The sequence below is a fragment of the Lactuca virosa genome, chromosome 6 (genome assembly GCF_052849685.1).
Source record: "Lactuca virosa cultivar CGN04683 chromosome 6, Lactuca_virosa_CGN04683_v6, whole genome shotgun sequence".
Taxonomy (NCBI): Eukaryota; Viridiplantae; Streptophyta; class Magnoliopsida; order Asterales; family Asteraceae; genus Lactuca; species Lactuca virosa.
The window spans coordinates 39,212,522-39,232,357 of NC_136431.1; the positions used below are offsets into that span (position 1 = coordinate 39,212,522).

Genomic DNA, 19,836 nt, shown 5'->3' on the forward strand with positions numbered 1-19,836 from the left:
TCATAATATATATCACACAAATAAAGCACAACTCAAGTAAGCACATAAGACCCTCTGGTCACACATAAATACCACTCAAGGTAAAGTATAGTGAGAAGACTCACCTCGAAGTAAGCAAACTAATACACCTCGTACTCGAATCACTGAACAGCCTCCGCCTAATACATATGGTGATTATCTCTAGTTAGACCAATTATTCTAATAAGCTCCTACTAACCCCTCTCTAACTCTTGGTAAGGGTAAAAGACTATTCTACCCCTCTATGGTCTCCATTACTCATAGTTGGTCTAAACTCCAAAAGTCAACGGAAGTCAACTTGAGTCAACAGTCCATGTTGACTCAACTCGTCGAGTCCCCTCGTTCCCTCAAAGACCTTATGAAAACCAACTCTACTCGCCGAGTAGACCCGTCTACTCGTCGAGTTACAGCGTATTCAGACTTTATCGAGTAAACCCTAATCGACTCGTCGAGTCTGCACATGGACTCGGCGAGTCCATCCAGTCCATACTCCCATTCAAACGTTTTTGGGCAGATCTAACACTCCAAACACTAGATCTAGACTCCCTAGGCTTGAATGTCACGTAAAGCTTCGATCTTTACGTTCATGCATGGCATATATGCTCCATAATGCCATTACAAGCCCCAAGAAAGGTTAAATGTACATGAGCTTGCCTCCAGCTCAGTAAAGCTCAAATCTTTGGGCTCTCAAGGCCTTCTCTAGTCCATATCTGATGTTCTAACTTCAACCATGTTCAAATAACTCAAGGACACGAGATGATTTGGGAGAAAACCCTAGAAACTCCCCAAAAATAAGATCTAACGAATATGTGGCCAAGGTAAGAGCTTTTTACCTCAGAATAATGCAAGATCCACAACTTTCTCTTGATCAGATCCACCAAGCTCTTCCAATCTCTCCTCCAAAATGCACAAGAATGCTCAAAATGGACTCTCTCTCTCTCTCTCTCTCTCTCTCTCTCTCTCTCTCTACACAACGAAAGGGGCAGGTTAGGGTTTCTGTGAAGTGTGGCCGCCCAAGGAGGCTATAAGTGCGTTTAAATAGGTCCCAAACCCGGGGATTTAGGGTTTCTCATTCCAGCGCCTACTCGGCGAGTCTACTCTCGGACTCGTCGAGTAGATCATTAAACTCACGTGTCAAACTCGCTTCTACTGGGCGAGTCATAGCGTCAACTCGTCGAGTAGATCAATGATCCTCAAAAATAAATAATTAAAGTAGTATACCTGGAAATCCGGATGTTATAATGATCTCGTATGTTATTTGATTTTTTAATAATTAGGTTATCATGACATATTTTTTGCCAATTAATTAATATTATTTTTAATAATTAGGTTATGATGACATACTTTTAATAACATATTTATAATTAACTATTCATAAATTCTATTTACTAAGATATTATTTATTTCATTTATTAAATAGATAATTTATAATACTATTTTTATAAAAGATATGTAAATATTTTTATTCAATTTTTTTAAAAAAAAAGTTAAAACACGACACAACAATAATAAAATAATATCTTGACGCAAAAAATAATAAAAAAGCTCAAATACATTAATAAAAAAAAGTTCAAATATAAAATAATATTTTGACGCAAAAAATAATAAAAAAATTCAAATACATTAATAAAAAAAAGTTCAAATATAAAATAATATTTTGACACAAAAAATAATAAAAAAGCTCAAATTTTTAAAGTGTGTAATATATTAAAAAAAACACCAAAAATAAATTATGTACAATTTTTAAAGTTTATGTAAACTATGAAAAAACACTAAAAATAAATTATGTACAATTTTTAAAGTTTCTGTAATCTAAGAAAAAAAACTATTACATAATTTTATCATTAAAAAGTCCACGGTCTTTTGTTAAAATAAATAAATATACATATATATATATATATATATATATATATATATATATATATATATATATATATATGCAAAAATTGTATAAATATAAATATAAGGGTAAACAATGTCATTTTTTAAAAACGAAGAGGTTATTAATGTAAAGGTATAAGTGTATTAAGCGTAACTCTAAAAAGCAGCCGGTACTTTTTCTGACAAAAGCAAACTTATAACTTTTTACGTGACATTTATTTCAGTAAATAAAGATCAACCACCTAAAAAATAATAATTAATGAGATAGGATTACTGAAACTAGGGTAGGAATAACAATAACGTATTGGGTTGGTGCATTGTTCAAATATCATGTTAACTTTGTTTCAGTTGAAGCCGACAGGGTTTCCGATTGAACCAACCGGCTAATAGATTGATTAAAAATGATAGATTTTCTTGAACATAACAAAAAAAGAACTTAGGATAAATTAAAATAATAATAATAATAATAATTGTAAAGCTAATAGCTTTTATGATAATAACCTAAAAAGAATTATAAGTCCGACGTAATCCTGAAACTATACGTCTTACTCATAAGAGCAATTATTTCCAATGGAGAATGGAGTGTCATACACCCGTACAAAAACATATCTAGAATGAAAGAAGCCAAAGACGATATATTTTTTAAAGGTTTTCATTCCCAAGGTTTAGTACAGAGGAATGCATGTTATGTATAAACAGTTGAATGAAAGATGGGATAAGGCAAAGATGATATAATTTTTTAAGGTTTTCATTCCCAAGATTTAATTTAGAGGAATGCATGTTATGTATAAACAGTTGAACAATGTGCCCATTAATATAATATCCCCTTTTATCACATAAGATATGATGAGGATGTATCCATCAACCTATATATATATAGCTTTTAGCTATACATCAAATTAATTAAAGCAGCTTGTGCATCATATATTGAACCAAACCTGTAATAAAACATGCCAGTTCAACAAGAGGATGTTATCCGACCCACCGTTAATTTTCCACCCAGCATTTGGGGAGATGTGTTTCTGGACTATAAAGAGGTATGCAAAGTATTACAAGTACATAAACACAACATTTGTGTGTATTAGAAAATAAATGTTATCAAGCTAGCCTAATATGATGAAGCTCTATGTTATCTATATTCATGCTTCTATATAAGATAAGATAATTTATGTATATGTTTTATGATGAATGAATGTTCCTTTGTGTGGAATTTCAACAAATTTAATCGCGTCTCATATGTAAATGAAGCAAGAAGACAATGATGGTATAGAGAAAGTGGTTGATGACTTGAAAGAAGAAGTGAGGAAAGAAATATTAGCAAGTTTGAATGATCCCACAGAGCATTTAAATTTGTTAAAACTGATCGATGCTATCCAACGCCTTGGCATTGCGTATTATTTTGAAAAGGAGATTAATCAAGCCTTGCAAGAAATCTATGATGCATATGGTGATAACTGGAATGGTGTGGGTACTTCCCTATGGTTTCGACTCATGCGACAACAAGGCTTTTTCATCTCAAGTGGTAATTACTATACTCTGTCTTTGTGTGTGTGTTTCTCGTTTATTCTTGACACTAACTAATGATGCCTTACATGAAATGAAACAGATAATCTCAATACATACAAGGATAAAGAGGGGTGTTTTAGTCATGAGCCCTTAGAAAACGACCTTCAAGGCTTACTTGATTTGTATGAGGCTTCATATATGAGTATACCCGGCGAGGTCATACTGGATGATGCTCTTAATTTTTCAAGAAAGTGTCTTGATGACATGGCAAAGAACAACAATCTAAACCTTGTTTCTACTGAAATACATGAAGCACTAAAGCAACCTTTAAATAAAAGGTTGCCGAGACTCGAGGCAATACGTTACATACCTTTCTATGAACGACAAACTTGTCATAATGTTTCGTTGCTAAAACTTGCAAAGTTAGGGTTTAACCTGCTTCAATCTCTCCATAAAAAGGAGATTTGCCAAATATCCAAGTATGTATATGTATACATATGTATATTTAAGCTCTTTCCTTCTCCTTAGGTGTTGTTATGGATCTAAAATATCTCTCGTATACATAGACTAACTAACTATAAATGTGTATATTTCTAAATTACTATAGGTGGTGGAAATGCTTCGATGTCCCAAACAATCTACCTTATGCAAGAGATAGATTGGTTGAATGCTACTTATGGGCATTAGCAATGTATACTGATCCTCAATGTTCTGTAGGTAGAATGTTTGTGGCTAGAGGTTTAGCAATAGGAACACTTATAGATGACACCTATGATGCTTATGGTACATATGAAGAACTTGTGATTTTTACAGAAGCGATCCAGAGGTATATAATTTTTTTTAAAAAAAGAATTCATAGTTTAAAAAGACATATTGAGTTATATTTAGTTTTTAATTATCTACAGGTGGTCGATTACATGTCCTGACAACCTTCCAGAAAACATGAAACTTCTATACCAGATGCTCATGAATCTTTTTGAAGAAATGGAGGAAACTTTGGCTAAACAGGGAAAAGTCAATCATCTTAATTATGTCAAAGAGTCGGTAAGATTCAACATGATTTCCTCTTTGTAATAGTATTTTTTACAAAAGTAATATGAATATGCATGGTTCTTCGACTTAAGCTTATCATGGACTGCCCAATTTATTATATATAGGGTTTTTTTTTAATGTAGAAAATATAGAATTCTTTTGTTTTATATAGAGTTTTAGAACATTAAGGCTATTTTATTGGAGTTATAAAAATTTATTGAATCATGTTGATTTGGTTGTATGTGATTGAGTAGATGAAAGAATACATGAGAAGCTATATGAGAGAAGCACAATGGACACATGATAAGTATATTCCAACCATTGAGGAACACGGAGAAGTTGCATATATCTCTACCGGATTTATATTTGCTCTTGCGTCAAGTTTTGCTGCCATGGACGATGAAATAACAGGGGAGACATTCCGATGGCTTTTCACCTATCCTCCTATTGTCAAAGCTTGTTGTGGGCTTTGTAGGTTGATGGATGATATTGTCACCCACAAGGTACAACCAACTATGAATTTTGTTATGCTACAAACCTATCTATATGTAATTGCATAACAACCAGTCAACCAACATTAACCTCTCCCTTATATGATTAAAAGCTTATGTGTTATTCATTAATCTTGGATGTATACTTTGTTAATTAAGTATAACATATGCTATTTCAAATCATTTGATAAAAAATGTAGGGCGAGCAAGAAAGAAATCATGTTGCTTCTGTCATCGAATGCTACATGAAGCAATTTGATGTGGCTGAGCAACATGTATATGGTGTATTCAATGAAAAGGTTGAAGATGCTTGGAAAGAAATGAATAAAGAGTCCAACATGTGTAAAGATGTTAAAATGCCTATAATTAGGCGGGTTATCAATTTAGGACGAGGAATGGACGTTATGTACAAGAATAAAGACCATTTCACACATGTTGGCGAAGAACTTATAAATCATATCAACTCTCTTCTTGTCAATGCTATCATCATATGAGTTCCAATACCTCATTAGTTATTGTCTTCCATATATTTTGAAGTGGGAGATTTTTCTTTACGATGGTTGATTATGGGAATAATAAGATGTCAAGTTCTTTTTGTGTATGATGTCTTAATTTTTTTATTTCTTTTTGGAACAACGACATAAAATTAGAAACTAGCAAAAGCTATAAAATTACAAGGAATGAATTACCTAGAATGGATTTGCAACCACCCTACCCAATTAAACTAAAAATTAGATTTTCTAACATTAATCAAAAAATACAACTGAGAAACTATGAAGTCTCACAACATTGCCTTCCTAGGTTTGATAGAAGAGAACATAACTTTGGGCTGAAGGTCGTTTTAGTTTAGCAAGAATTTCAGACAATTTTAATGACATTTTCAACATTGGGTTGGAAGTAATGCTTTTGTGTTGTGAAAACCTACACAAAAATTATGCCACTTACCACCCATGTAGTTCTTGGCTAAATCACATATTCATTATTTGGTGATAAAACATAAAGCATATATTTTCATTGCTAATAAAAACCATACCATTAAAACATTAAAAATACAAATTACCAAATATTACTAAATAAAACACTACCTAACAGTATACGAAATAAAACATAAGCTTTTAAAACACACAATACTACTTGTCATCTTCATTACAATCGCCCGTGGATAAATCATATGATTTTTTTTCTACATGTTAATCCATGTTTGTTTCTCATTCATCTCCTTTGCCACTACTAGAAAACATGGGGTTTTCCTACGGAAAATAGCTACGGAATATTTCCGTAGCTAATTAGCTACGGAATGGCTACGGATCAGCTACAGAATGGGACGCCCTAATTTAGCAACGGAATAGCTACATAATAGCTACGGATGTTAGTCCGTAGCTATTCCGTAGCTCATTAGCTACGGAATTGCTACGGAATAGCTACGGATGTGAATCCGTAGCTATTCCGTAGTTCATTAGCTACAGAATGGCTACGAAATAGCTACGGACTAGTGATAGAATAAAATAGCTACAGAATAGCTACGAAATAGCGACGGATTTATAATTTCCATTATTATTATTCCGATTATTATTATTTTTCATTATTCGACTCTTAAATTTTTTTTGGATCATTTTTTCTTACATATTTAAGACACGAACAATTAAACATCATACTAATAATACTAATAATAATAATATTTATAAACATCATAATAATATATAACAATTGTAACAAATGTGTTTAACACACAAACAAACGATTAAACGAAAAAAAACTACGTTCAACACATAAATAAGATCAATAAGATGAAATAAGCTATATTTAATTTATAAATAATGAAAAATGATTATAATCTAGGGAAATATGTATGTGTATGTGTATTTATGAATTTATGTATGTATGTATGTGTATGTACGTGAATGTAGGTGTGTATGTAAATGTGTATGTGTATGTGTATGTGTGTATGTATATGTATCTGTATGTGTATGTGTATGCATGTATGCGTATATGAATGTGTATGTAAGCACATATGTGTATGTGTGTGTATTTGAATGTGTATGTGTATGTGTATGTGTATGTGTATATGTATGTGTATGTGTATCTATGTGTGTATGTGTCTACATGTATGTGAATGTAGATGATAAGCATTATAGTTTTAAACCATTAAACGTGTAATGGATCCCGTATGTACACACGACTTTATGAATGATATTAATAGCTATAAGTTGGTGAAAATATAGATAATCATGTATAATAAAGGTGTAAAAAAACGAAGCGGAAAAAACGACGTTTGGTGCCTGGAAAATCGAAAATAAGAATAATCTGTAGCTAATTAGCTACGGATTAGCTACGGAATGTGCTTTCCGTTAGAATTCTGTAGCTAGTCCGTAGCTAATTAGCTACGGATTAGCTACGGATTATTCTTATTTTCGATTTTTCGGGCACCAAACGTCGTTTTTTCCGCTTCGTTTTTTTCACACCTCTATTATACATGATTATCTATATTTTCACCAACTTATAACTATTAATATCATTCATAAAGTCGTGTGCACCTTCGGGATCAAGTACTCGTTGCACAGTTTAACAATATAATGACTGTATTTTTCACCAACTCGTCTATTGCCATATGCTCTTCCCATATAAGAGATCATTTGGCCTCTACCTATCCATTGTTTAGCTTTCTTGATTTCCTATTATGTGTATTTTATCCATGTCTCTTTTCTTTTGATTTAATATTCCAAAGCATCCATCCCATCCCTTCTTACATGAATATCATAAAGGTTATAGATAATTTCTTTTTCTTTGACAGTTATCAATTCCTTGATGTCATCAGATATCCTCTAATCTCTAAAATTCCTAGTTGAGGTGGAAAGACGATTGAATTTATGCGAGATTTTTTACCAGCCCCTAGGTGGAGAATTAGATGAAGACATTTTTGACAAGTAATTGAATTTTATGTTCTTGAAGTAAGAAGATTTGATAAGAATTTGTTATATGTTTACACTTTTTATATAGAGCGTTGAAGTGGCGGTAGCTAGGGAAGACTATCCATTGTATTAAAGTCCAACCATAATACTACGAAGTCAGACCACAATACTTCATAGTCGTACCATGAGAAGTCAAACCATAGTAATGTGAAGTCTAAACACATTATTATGAAGTCTGACCACAGTACTACGTCTGAGCATAGTATTGTGAAGTTTAACAACTCATATAAATACATGACAGCAAATTCATATTCTTATACATTGACACACAAAGAAATAAAAAATAGAGAGAAACTCAAAGTATTTTATTACTGAAAAATCAAGATGCCTCTAAAGGCTTACAATAACCCTTTATAAAGGGTGAAGCTAAATTTGGTAGGTACGGCCAAATTTGAAAAACTGAAATTGACAATAAATTCTAACAAATAAAATTCTAAACAGGAAAGGGAATTTCAGAAAGTAAGGAAAACTAATATTTTGTCATTAAAACATAATAAAATAAAAACGGAAATTGTTCAAAAATTATTAAAACTGAGTTTGGGGGACTAAACAGTGGAATTTGAGGGACGACCATTTGTCAACTGTGAGGATCTTCATCTCATCGATACCTTTCCGTCGATATATCGCATGCCTCAAAATTTCTTACGGATCAAAAGTTATGCTCATTTTAAGTTGGGCCTCTTTTGGCTCTGTTTGTCTTTCTCTCACTTATCTATAAAGGCTTTTACCACATCATCTATGTGCTCCGCATCATACATAAATACCATAAATACGTAAAAATAAACCAAATTATGTTGATTTCGCAAGGATTCCAGCCAAAATGTGACAGTTTGCATGAAATCCTGTGAAAATGTCATATTTTGGCTTGTTCTCGCCAAATTGTCACATTTTCTTAGGTATTCATGCTAAAACATATGCACTTAGATCCAAATATATGTTTGTACCATGAGAAAATGTAACATTTTGGCTGATTTCATGCTAAATTATCACATTTTATTAGGTGTTCTCATATGAACTTATATCCAAATATATGTTTGTATACATATAAGTATTTTCGCACGACCTATGAGAATATGAAAAACCTTGTGATATGAAAATATATGTGAAAATACCTTAAAGCGACGTCTTTTGTGGTTTCGCAAGGATACCTACAAACATTCCTCAAACCTGAGGGGAGTCCTGTGAAAGAGCATACTATTTCATCAAATGTTTAATTTTTGGCTATTTTCCAAAACAATATTAAATGATTTATCTATGGATAATAAACTTTTCCCCATGCACAAATTTACCCACTAAGTTTTTTATGTCATTTACTATTAAACTTGGAAATGATATTCAACATATACAATTACGACCGAGTGTATGTTTAGCCGATTTCCAACAATTTTGGCATCTCCGACGAGTATCCAGTAATCTTTTCAAGACTACATGAAATTTTTGGTGACTGATCTTCCTCTCTAGATTTTGATATCTATTTTTTAAGCAACCAAAAAAACATCTCTCTCCTTATCTTGTTTGAGCTTCAAGTTTCTGAAGAAAATCAAACCAACTTAAGCTCCAAAAGATATGGGTTTCTTGTTCTTGTTTCCAACAATCAGGTTTGTATCTTGTTCTTGTCACACCATCGACTAAAAAGGTTTTAAAAGATTATACGGTATAACTCCAACTTTTTTCTTGTTCTTGAACATGATTTCTAAAACAAAGTCGATGCAACGATTTTTAGCGATGGTGTAACATCCCAAATATCATAATAAAGTTTTCATCTTTGCAAAAACAATCCAACGACCACAATTGTTTACAAAACTTTGTTTCCAATAATAATAGTCACAGTCAGAGTTTCCCAAACTTCAAAATCATAAAACCAAGAGGATGTGCACGATTGGTGAGATGTCAAGTCCACCAAGCAAATTATACCATTTGTTTGCAAATAAAACGTAATATAATGATAAAAAGGGGTATCGATCCTCGGGGAAATGGTTGTATTCAGTCACCAATGCAATCTAATAGAACTAGTGTAAATAAACTAACTAACTACAATTAAACTAAAAGAGGGGTGTTGTGATTGCTTGAAAACTAAAAGACTTGAATAACTAAAAAACTTGCAATTAAGCAAGATTGTGAGATGCTCAAATGTTGGGAACAATTTGTTAACCAAGGTAATTCAACACAATGAACATTTGTGTGTTTATCATTAGGATTCAATACAAAGCTTATCATTCATCCCAAATTGGTTATAGCAATCATGAAGCATGATATGCCAAGATTCCTCATAGGTAGTATGGAGGTTGGGGAAGCCCACAACACACCTTCTTAATCAAAATCAAAGATCCAATTGAAGCAATTGAACCCAAGAAGTTAATTAGCCTTAAGAATGAAAGAATCCCCAATTCCTAGAGGATGTCAATGCTTACACATCCATAAAGGAGCTATGATTCATAAGCTAGAGATGATTTCTACCATCATAAAGCTCTTGTTTTAAGTAAATTCAATGATTCAATGCAAAACCAAAGAAATAAACCAACAATTGCTCATTCAAGTACCAAGCTCATGATCAAAGTATCAAACAAGCATAAGAGATATGAACTAGAATCATAAACATGAGATAATTGATAATCAAACATGAATCCTTCAAAAACCCACAAACATTCAAGGGTTTTTGGCCAAAGTTAACCAAATAGAGAGTTTAGCCACTCATGGCACTAGAATAACAATCACAAAAGTCTAATTGCATAAAGAAACTACCAATAACTTGGAAAGATGAAAAGAAATGAGTTTCAAGCTCTAAAATCGCCTTCTTCTGGTCTCCAATGGTGTAAAATCGAAGTGATAGCTGATAGATCCAATCCCCCAAGGTAATGGCAAGCCAAATGACCAAAATGCCCAAAACTGGGCAGTTGCGCGGGTACCCGCACGACGGAAATTCCACCCGCGCAAGTGCTGCTGGAATGCTATTGGCTCATTTTTCCTCCACTAACCATCCCATTACCAAAGATTCTCTTGGTCCCCTCCATATCCCACATGATTCAAACTAGCCAATCATCTTTTAACTTCAAAAATGGATGCTTCAAGCCCAAATTAACTATCCATGATCCATCTTCACAAGCCCACTTCATCCAAGCCTTTATCTTTTTAAGCCCAAATCTCCTTTGGTGGCTCAGTCAAGCCCACTAATGCATCGAAAAGCCCACAAAGCCCAACTTCAGTCAAACCGCAACTACAATGAGCTCCAAAACCCTGCAAAATTCCTTATGCAAAATAAAAAGTCTCCGATACGATCCATGATAAAGAAAATAAAGAATATACAATGCAATACTAATAAAAAGAGCTAAAAATCTAAAATAAACTAATAAAAATAAGGAAATAAAATAAGCTATCAACGATCACGCATTTACTTTCTCACGATCATCTGAAGTACCTGAAACAATAAACTAAAATTGTAAGCCAACGCTTAGTTAGTTCCCCCAAAGTACCACACACAACATATAACATATACAAGCATGCATGCTAAGTCCAATCAGTCATTGGAATGGAATACCTTCGGGCCCACAGTCATCAGACTGGATTACCCCCGGCCCAATCAGTCATTGGACTGCAATACCTTCGGGTCCACAGCCATCGAGCTAAATTTCCCCGAGCCCAATTAGTCATCGGACTGGAATACCATTATACAACGGGTCCAATCAGTCATTGGACTGGTATACCCTCGGGTCCACATCCATCAGGCTGGATTACCACCGGTCTGTTGGCTCACGCACATATTAGTAAAGCCTCAACCCAAAACAGTACTATGTCAACATATGCAACAAATAAACATATAAACAGTCAACATTCAACATGCAACATGACTGTAATACCTTCCATATACCCCTGGCCCAATCAGGCAAATCTACAGATCACTACCACATAGCAACATTCCATATACCAGGATACAGATCTAACAGATTACTACAACATAACAACATCCTATATGCCAAGATACAAATATAATAGATCACTACAACATAACAACATTTATATACCAGGATACATAACCTAGTGCGCCGGAATTGGTGACTTTGACCCACAAGTACTGCGAGGAAAAACTCACATCTCAGTCTGAAAAGATATCTGGATAAAACACCGCTCCATATACTAACTCTATAGGTCACCTCCAAGTGAAGCTTGATGGCAAGGTACTTCTGGATCCATTGTGATTTACTCTTCTAAGATGGTCTCTTTTCTTTCTCATTCCTTCAAAGACACTAAAAGCACACTTTTAAGCTCAAAATGCACACACAAGGAAATATGGTTTGCTTGGGATGAAAATGGGGATGGAGGCTGATGAATGAATGGGTCTCAAAGAGTTAAGGATGTTTAAATAGGGTCCAAACCCTAAAAATTAGGGTTTGAGTCTCTACCACGTACGCCCAGCGTACCAAGCGTATACCCAACTTACGTGATCAAATCCGGATTTTCATTTAAATGCCATTCGTGACCAATTTGCAAACAATTCTCATACCAAGGGTCAAAATGTAAATACCTGGAATGCGAGGTGTTACAAATCTCCCCCATTTGAATCAGACTTCGTCCTCGAATTCTGCTGCCGCGAATTACTCAAGGTAGTGCTCTTGCATCTCCGCCTCGGGTTCCCAAGTCCATTCGGAACCCTTCCGATGCTGCCACTGGAGCTTGACCAAAGTTACCACCTTGTTGCGCAAGGTCTTCGCCTTCCTATCCAAAATTGACACCAGCCTCTCAACATAGTTCAGGCAATCATCGACCTGACTATCGTCTAAAGGAACCACTATTGAATCATCAGTTACGCACTTTTGTAGCTGAGAAACGTGAAAGGTGTTATGAATCTGACTGAGCTCCTCATGCAGATCCAATCGATAGGCTACCCTGCTAACCCTGGAAATCACTCGAATTGACCTGATATATTGGGGCCCCAACTTGCCCCTCTTCTTGAAGCGTATTACACCCTTCTAGGGTGATACCTGCAGTAATACCATATCGCCGACCGGGAACTCCAAATCAAATTGACGTCTGACAACATAGCTCTTCTACCGACTTTGAGCTGTCAGCACCCTCTGCTTATTCACTTTTTTTGTACCCTCCACTTGAAAACAAAGGCGACTCCCAACACAAATCTCAGCTACATAACCTTCATAGTGGAACACGAACAACGTCAACATATTCCACAACTCCTTTTAAACATTTTGAAATCTAGGCATCTTATAAAGAAAACTCATGAGACCACTCAGAAACCCACAGCTGCCAACAAACAACCCAATAGTTTGAGAATACTCATTCACAATGACTATATTTCTCTCCTTAACTGAACGACCCAACTTCCAGTGAGGACCACACAACCGGGGAACTTTCAAAACTACAACCATAAACCAACTCCATCAATGTACCCTCGGAATTGGGAACCCAGTCAATCATTGAGTCTTCCAACTCTCACAATGCACTAACACCCAAACATGCCCAAAAACTAACGATTCGAGACCTTAGATCCTCAATCAATTGACTACAGGGTCTATCCCATATGAATCATTCTGCCACTGGTTCACGATACATCGTGACACCATCAAACCATTGAGATGAGAAGCTCACGGTTCCTTACCATTTTTTTTCCAAATCTCGATCTCAGCCATGAAGATCCCCGACTAGAGTTGGGTGGGCCTATGGACATACGGACATCATCCCACCAACCTGCAGGAATCCAAACAATGTCTCACTTAACACTTACCAAAACCATAGGAGACATACCACACTACAATACACAGTCCTCCCACATTCTTACAACCATTCCTGGTACAACCTCACTCATCCTATAGAATGTTACAGCCCAAGTCGTAGACTTACCACACTTTCACGCCCGTATACCACCTAGTGAACGCTACGGTTACCCCACGGTCCCACTATACTTCCACAACTGCCATGGGCCATGCCTATGGTTTCGTCAACCGTCTACAATAATGAAAGATCTAGTATGCTCAAAAATCATATTAAAGTGATATTGCTAATTAACATATGATACTACAGGGTCACATTAACAACAACTTGATACAATTGATTATTTATTAGAAATTGATTTTAATAATATTCAGTAAACTCTTATAATTAAATAGGAAATTATTATTTCTAGAAAATAATTAATTTTCATTATCAAGTAACATATTATATCATATGACATGATTTATAAGTCATGCACAACATTTTGGACTAGATAAATCTTTTTGTGTTTTACCAAAAAGTCAAAGTTTATATTTTATAAGCTTTGATTATAAAATATAAAATACTAGCTTTTCTTTTTCTTCTTAACAATCTGAAACTATAAGGAATAAGATATGGCATGGGACTTTTGATTAGTTTAATTGAAAGTAAGGTCATGTCTTACAAGCATGGGGGACAATATGGTCTAGGGACATAAGGGCTTACTTGGTTAAGAATTTATAAGTAATAGATTACTTTATGAAGGCTTTCAAGCCTTCATTTTAAGTACACCCAAAACTGTAAGTGGTAGAGAGTGCATCACTCTCTCCACCTTTTGTTCATTCTTTTGAAGTTTACTTGCATCTTATGCTCCCTTTATGTTCTTATTTTGATAAGAACATAAAGCTTAAGAGATTAAGAGTTTTAGACTAGCATCTAAATCAAGTTGGCTTCTTGTTGGTGTCTCTAAAGTTTATCATTCTTCATCAACTTCCAAGCCTCCCAAGAGGATCCAAAGAACTACAAAAGGTGTTATTTCTTCATTCTTTCTTTGGTTGGTGTTTAATCTTTCCAAACTTTGCAAGAAGATCATTGGTGGGTTATAAACTTGTTTTATGTTATTCAAATTATCAAGTCTTCCATTGCTAAAAATCATGTTTTTGAAACTAGTTTTTGAATAAAAACCCTACAAATAATATCTAATCGAAGATCAACATGAGCCGGAACCCCAAATGAGATAACCCAAATCCTCAATCTCTGATTCCCAGATTATGATCAAAACCAACTATTTTCTTGCCCTTAGATACGAATTCCAAGTTAATCCACATTTGAAATTATTATCGATATTTCCAAGAAGTTCTCCCCCACTTGGAATCAGCCCCTCCCTAACGGCTTCAAGACTTTTACTATACATTCACAATCCATAGCGTCCAGACCCTAAGCTTTCTAGCTTGATCACCATCCATATCAACAAACTTCCCATAAAAACTTCTCAACCATAATACTAAAACCCGCACAAAAGTGCATCCACACCCTGAAGTAGATTGATAACTCAACAATAGCTCCACCCCCTACTAATGGTAGCGATCGATTCAATGATCCAACCCCACCTTCAATTGACAATCAAACTGAGCTCTATTTCGTTGTCCCAGAAGGGACAACCGGCTACAACGAGATCTTGTCTAAAAAGCTTCTAACACAAGGACTACATGCATAACCCTGAGAGCAAGAATCTAACAACAACTCACCTTGCACCCGCTTCAAATCAATTCTCAATCTTCTCCACCATAAAAGATCTCAACAGTCTCGGACACCATACATCTAACGAACTTACACTACAACTTCCTTTGGCACATCGCGCAAAAACCATCAAAATCAATCTAGCTGCTGATCCTTCAAGCATAACGCTCAGTCCTCCCCCTCTCAGGTCTTGCTCCCTCATTAGACGACGTCTTCCACGTCGAAGCCTAAAACCAGTTCATCCAGATACTCTTTAACACATCTCTCGGGATGCAAAATGTCATATGACAATTCTAGAATAATAACCAGCAATCGCAAGGAAATCCTGATCCCTATATGGAGATGTTAGAAGCTTTCCCATCATTACAACTTCCAAACCTTTACGAACGATCCTCTTACTCTTATGATTTTCAAAGCACCCTGAAAGCCAAAACCCTGGCCCATTAAAACGTACAGATGCTAACATAATAGTTCTAACAAGCTAACTATCCGTATGACTATCCATTCAAGATTAAACCGAGGATCAAAATTTATACATGCGATTTCTTGTGTTTCAACCTTGACCTCCTACCAGACGGTGGGTATCTGGGCTTGCACTCCCTCCACTACCCATGAAGGACAGTCAGGTTTGAGATGACCTGGGCGGTGATAGTGAAACACATCCGATCCTTCTTGCAGTCGCGAACGACATGCCCTTTCTCTCCACACTTGTAGCATTTGAACTTGTGACAAGCAAACCTGTGGGTTGCACAACACTTCCCGCATATATCAAAGCCCCCCTTGATTTCCAGTACTCGGGTTAACAGCCTCGAACTCTTCGTCTATCGCTGAATGAGCCCTATTTCTCTTTCCGAGTCGCGTGTCCACATCAAGATCTCCACCAGTAATCACCACAGCAGTCCCTCTCACAGTCTGCAAGGCTATAGTTCGCTCCTCGAACTTGGCAGTTAGCCTACCAGTGATCCGATCCATGATGTCAGGCAACTCTTCCTGCAATATCCATGAAACCTCAGTGACAATCATCCTCCGTATGTGATCATCAGTTAACCCCCGGCGTATCCTCGCCACCAGATCCAGATCCTAAACCACATCCCCTCATGAACACCATACTGAAAATGAACCAAAATATATCAAAAAGGCCACAATTCATACCATTTCAACCAAAACGGAGAGACTAAACCCTCGGGGGTTATGACTTCTTTGCTACGCTTACACGTCCTGTGCTTTTAGTAGTATGAGCCCGTACTACCTTCCACACCTACCCATATTTGTCTCAATGGATCATCACAAACTACCTGAAAACAATCCCAAAACTAGGATACACATACATCCTATCCTCACTCTCTCGAGAGTGGCTAAACATTCCTTAGTTGGCCTGCTACACACACTCACCCAATATAACACTCCCAACACTCGCTAAATAGCACACCATGAGTACCACACACTCCCTAGGATATCTTAGGATCCCCACCTTACCCTGCTATCAGCTGCCGAAAGACCCCCATTGGTGCCCGGTTAACCACTTCATGAATACAATCACATGCAACATAACTCAAATAATCTTAAATTAAAAGATTCAACCCTACAACGGTTGAACTCAAACAAGAGATGCATAATAGGACCAAATCCTTCACTCTAAGATTATTTAACCCATGCAGCATGCAACTTAACATATTTAGTTAGTAGTTAATTCACACCCGAAAGAGTCCTACAAGCAACAAGCAAGCAACATTAGAGCAAAAAAAACTCTACAAGCATAAGGCATCATAATTCAGGCAATTCTATCATTCAATTCCTAAAGATCCCTACCCTACAACTAGCATGCAGTTCTATCATAAGCAAATAACAGTGTGGGTAACTTGGGGTATACTTTCTTTCTCTGGTTGATCGTACACATCTCGTCCTTCCTTGGTTACTTTTGAAAACAAATTGAAAACTTTTGCAGATCCTTAGTTTGAGTCTGAATTCACATGGATGTTCATCTAATTCTCTCAAACCAGGGCTCTGATACCAACTTCTAACAACCCAAAAATCAGAGTAAAATTTTCATTTTTTCAAAAACAATCCAACTACCATAATTGTTTATAAAACATTGTTTTCCAAGAATAATAGTCACAATCAGAGTATCCCAAAATCCAAAATCATAAAACCAAGAGGATGTGCACGACCATGTCTTTGCTTCCCTACGATCTTCTGGAGTACCTGAAATAATAAAATGAAACTGTAAGCCAACGCTTAGTGAGTACCTCTAAAGTACCACACACAACATATAACATATATAATCATGCATGCTAGGTCCAATCAGTCATCAGACTGGAATACCTTCGGGTCTACAGCCGTTGGGCTGGATTACCCCCGGCCCAATTAATCATCGGACTAGAATACCTTCAGGTCCACAGCCATCAGGTTGGGTTACCCCCAACCCAATCAGTCATCGAACTAGAATGCCACTATATAACGGGTCAAATCAGACATTGGACTGGTATACCCTCGAGTCCACAGCCATCGGGCTGGATTACCCCTAGTCTATTGGCTAACGCACATAGCAGTAAAGCCTCAGCCTAAAATAGTACTATGTCGACATATGCAACAAATAAACATATAAACAGGCAACATGCAACATGCAGATCTATAGATCACTACTGCATAGCAACATTCCATATACCAGGATACAGATCTAACAGATCACTACAACATAACAACATCCTATATACCAAGATATAGATCAACAAATCACTACAACATAACACATCCTATATACCAGCATACATAACCTAGTGGGTCGGTATTGGTGCCTTCGACCCAAAAGTACAGTAAGGAAAAACTCACCTCTCAGTCTGAAAAGATATCTGGATAAAGCACCGTTCTGTATACCAACTCTACAGGTCACCTCCAAGTGAAGCTTGATGGCATGGTACTTCTGGATCCAAAGTGCTTTACTCTTCTAAGATGGTCTCTTCTTTTTCTCCTTCCTTTAAAGACACCATAAAGCGCTCTTTTAAAATCAAAATGCACATACAATGAAATAGGGTTTCCTTGGGACGAAAATGGGGATGGAGGCTGATGAATGAAGGGGTCTCAAAGAGTTAAGGATGTTTAAATAGGGTCCAAACCCTAAAATTAGGGTTTGAGTCTCTTCCACGTACGCCGAACGTACGTGATCAAATCTGGATTTTCATTTAAATGACATTCATGACCAATTTACAAACAATTCTCATACCAATGGTCAAAATGTAAATACCTAGAATTCGAGGTAATACTTATGAAAACAGGATCTACTGAAGCGGTTTATTGAGAACATACCATAAATGACTTCTTAAACACAATTTCAAAAGATGGCCGAAAAAATCATTGATGTGTAAAAAAACTTATGTTACTTGCTATATCCGGCCATGATGATATACATAATTTTAAATTCAATTCAAGAATAAATTGGATAAAAAAATGATTAAATTGCAAAATGGTCCTTGTATATAGCTTAAAGTTACTACTTTTGTCCAAAAAGTTTTTGACTAGCACCATCAATCCAAAACTTTGATTTTGTTGGGAGTTTGGTCCAAAGTGTTTTCAAAATATTTAAAATGACGAATATGCCCTTGATATTTACTTTTTCTATTTTATATTACATAATTAAAAAACAAAAACAAAACTCTTTAAGTGTTTATCCCCCACCACTCCCCCCATTCTCTACCATTATTTGAACCTACAAACAATATGTCTGTCATCATCGGAGCTCCGACTCTGAGAAATCAACGACTCGCAAGAAAAAGAGAGAGACGAAGCGAGGACCACCACTAGTCATCGTTGCCACCATCTGATGGTCTCAAACATAATTTTTCCATATCTCTTCCTGTTTCATACACATACATACAATAATGAACAAGATTAAGAATTGAACCAACAGATTCAACACAAAACACACACATACACATGTTAAATACAAACAGACATAAAACCCAAAAACCGATTCAAAGAAATATCAAATTACACACAAATCCCAAGTTTTCCACATTTAATCTTTTGTACATCTCAGAACTAACACATAAAATTCATAAATCAAAGGAAAGAAATACCAAAAATATAAAATGGTAAATAACAAATCTTGATTTTTCTTAAACAGACGAAGATCAGGCCTACCACACAAAACCCAAATGTAAAAAGGTCTCCAGAAATCAACATGTCCACTATCGGAGTTTTACAGAGGCAAAGTCGTTGCAAACTCGAGTCACAGACGGAATTCGAAGTTCTACACTTACATCGACATCCGTTCTTGATTCACTCCTTCTCCGGCAAGCCACATGCGTTTGTAGAAACCCAAGCGTTGCCATCTTCATCGATGGTGGTCTGGCAATTTCCGACGGCAGTGGTCCGATAATCTCGAATGTATTTTGTTAAAGAGGGATATGGATGGACGGGTAATTAGGGTAGGTTTTTATTTTTTTTAGTTAGATAAATAGTAAAATAAATGGAAAAAGATAAAAGGTATAATTGTTATTTTA

At 35.7% G+C, this 19,836-nt stretch overlaps 1 protein-coding gene across 1 annotated transcript; it reads left to right on the forward strand.

Annotated features, from left to right (window-relative positions):
* The first annotated feature begins 2,847 nt into the window (after nucleotides 1–2,847).
* LOC145119529 (epi-cedrol synthase-like) lies at nucleotides 2,848–5,492 on the forward strand. The gene is made up of 7 exons (XM_079055196.1): nucleotides 2,848–2,945; nucleotides 3,148–3,421; nucleotides 3,506–3,884; nucleotides 4,013–4,231; nucleotides 4,311–4,449; nucleotides 4,692–4,940; nucleotides 5,129–5,492. The coding sequence occupies exons 1-7, from the start codon at nucleotides 2,850–2,852 to the stop codon at nucleotides 5,420–5,422; spliced, it is 1,650 nt and encodes a 549-aa protein (XP_078911322.1). The 5' UTR covers nucleotides 2,848–2,849; the 3' UTR covers nucleotides 5,423–5,492.
* Nucleotides 5,493–19,836: the final 14,344 nt, after the last annotated feature.

Coding starts and splice junctions, on each gene's coding strand:
- LOC145119529 (XM_079055196.1), top strand. CDS start 2,850: ATGCCAGTTCAACAAGAGGATGTTATCCGACCCACCGTTAATTTTCCA. Junction 3,885..4,012: donor GAGATTTGCCAAATATCCAA/GTATGTATATGT, acceptor AAATTACTATAG/GTGGTGGAAATGCTTCGATG. Junction 4,941..5,128: donor ATGATATTGTCACCCACAAG/GTACAACCAACT, acceptor TAAAAAATGTAG/GGCGAGCAAGAAAGAAATCA.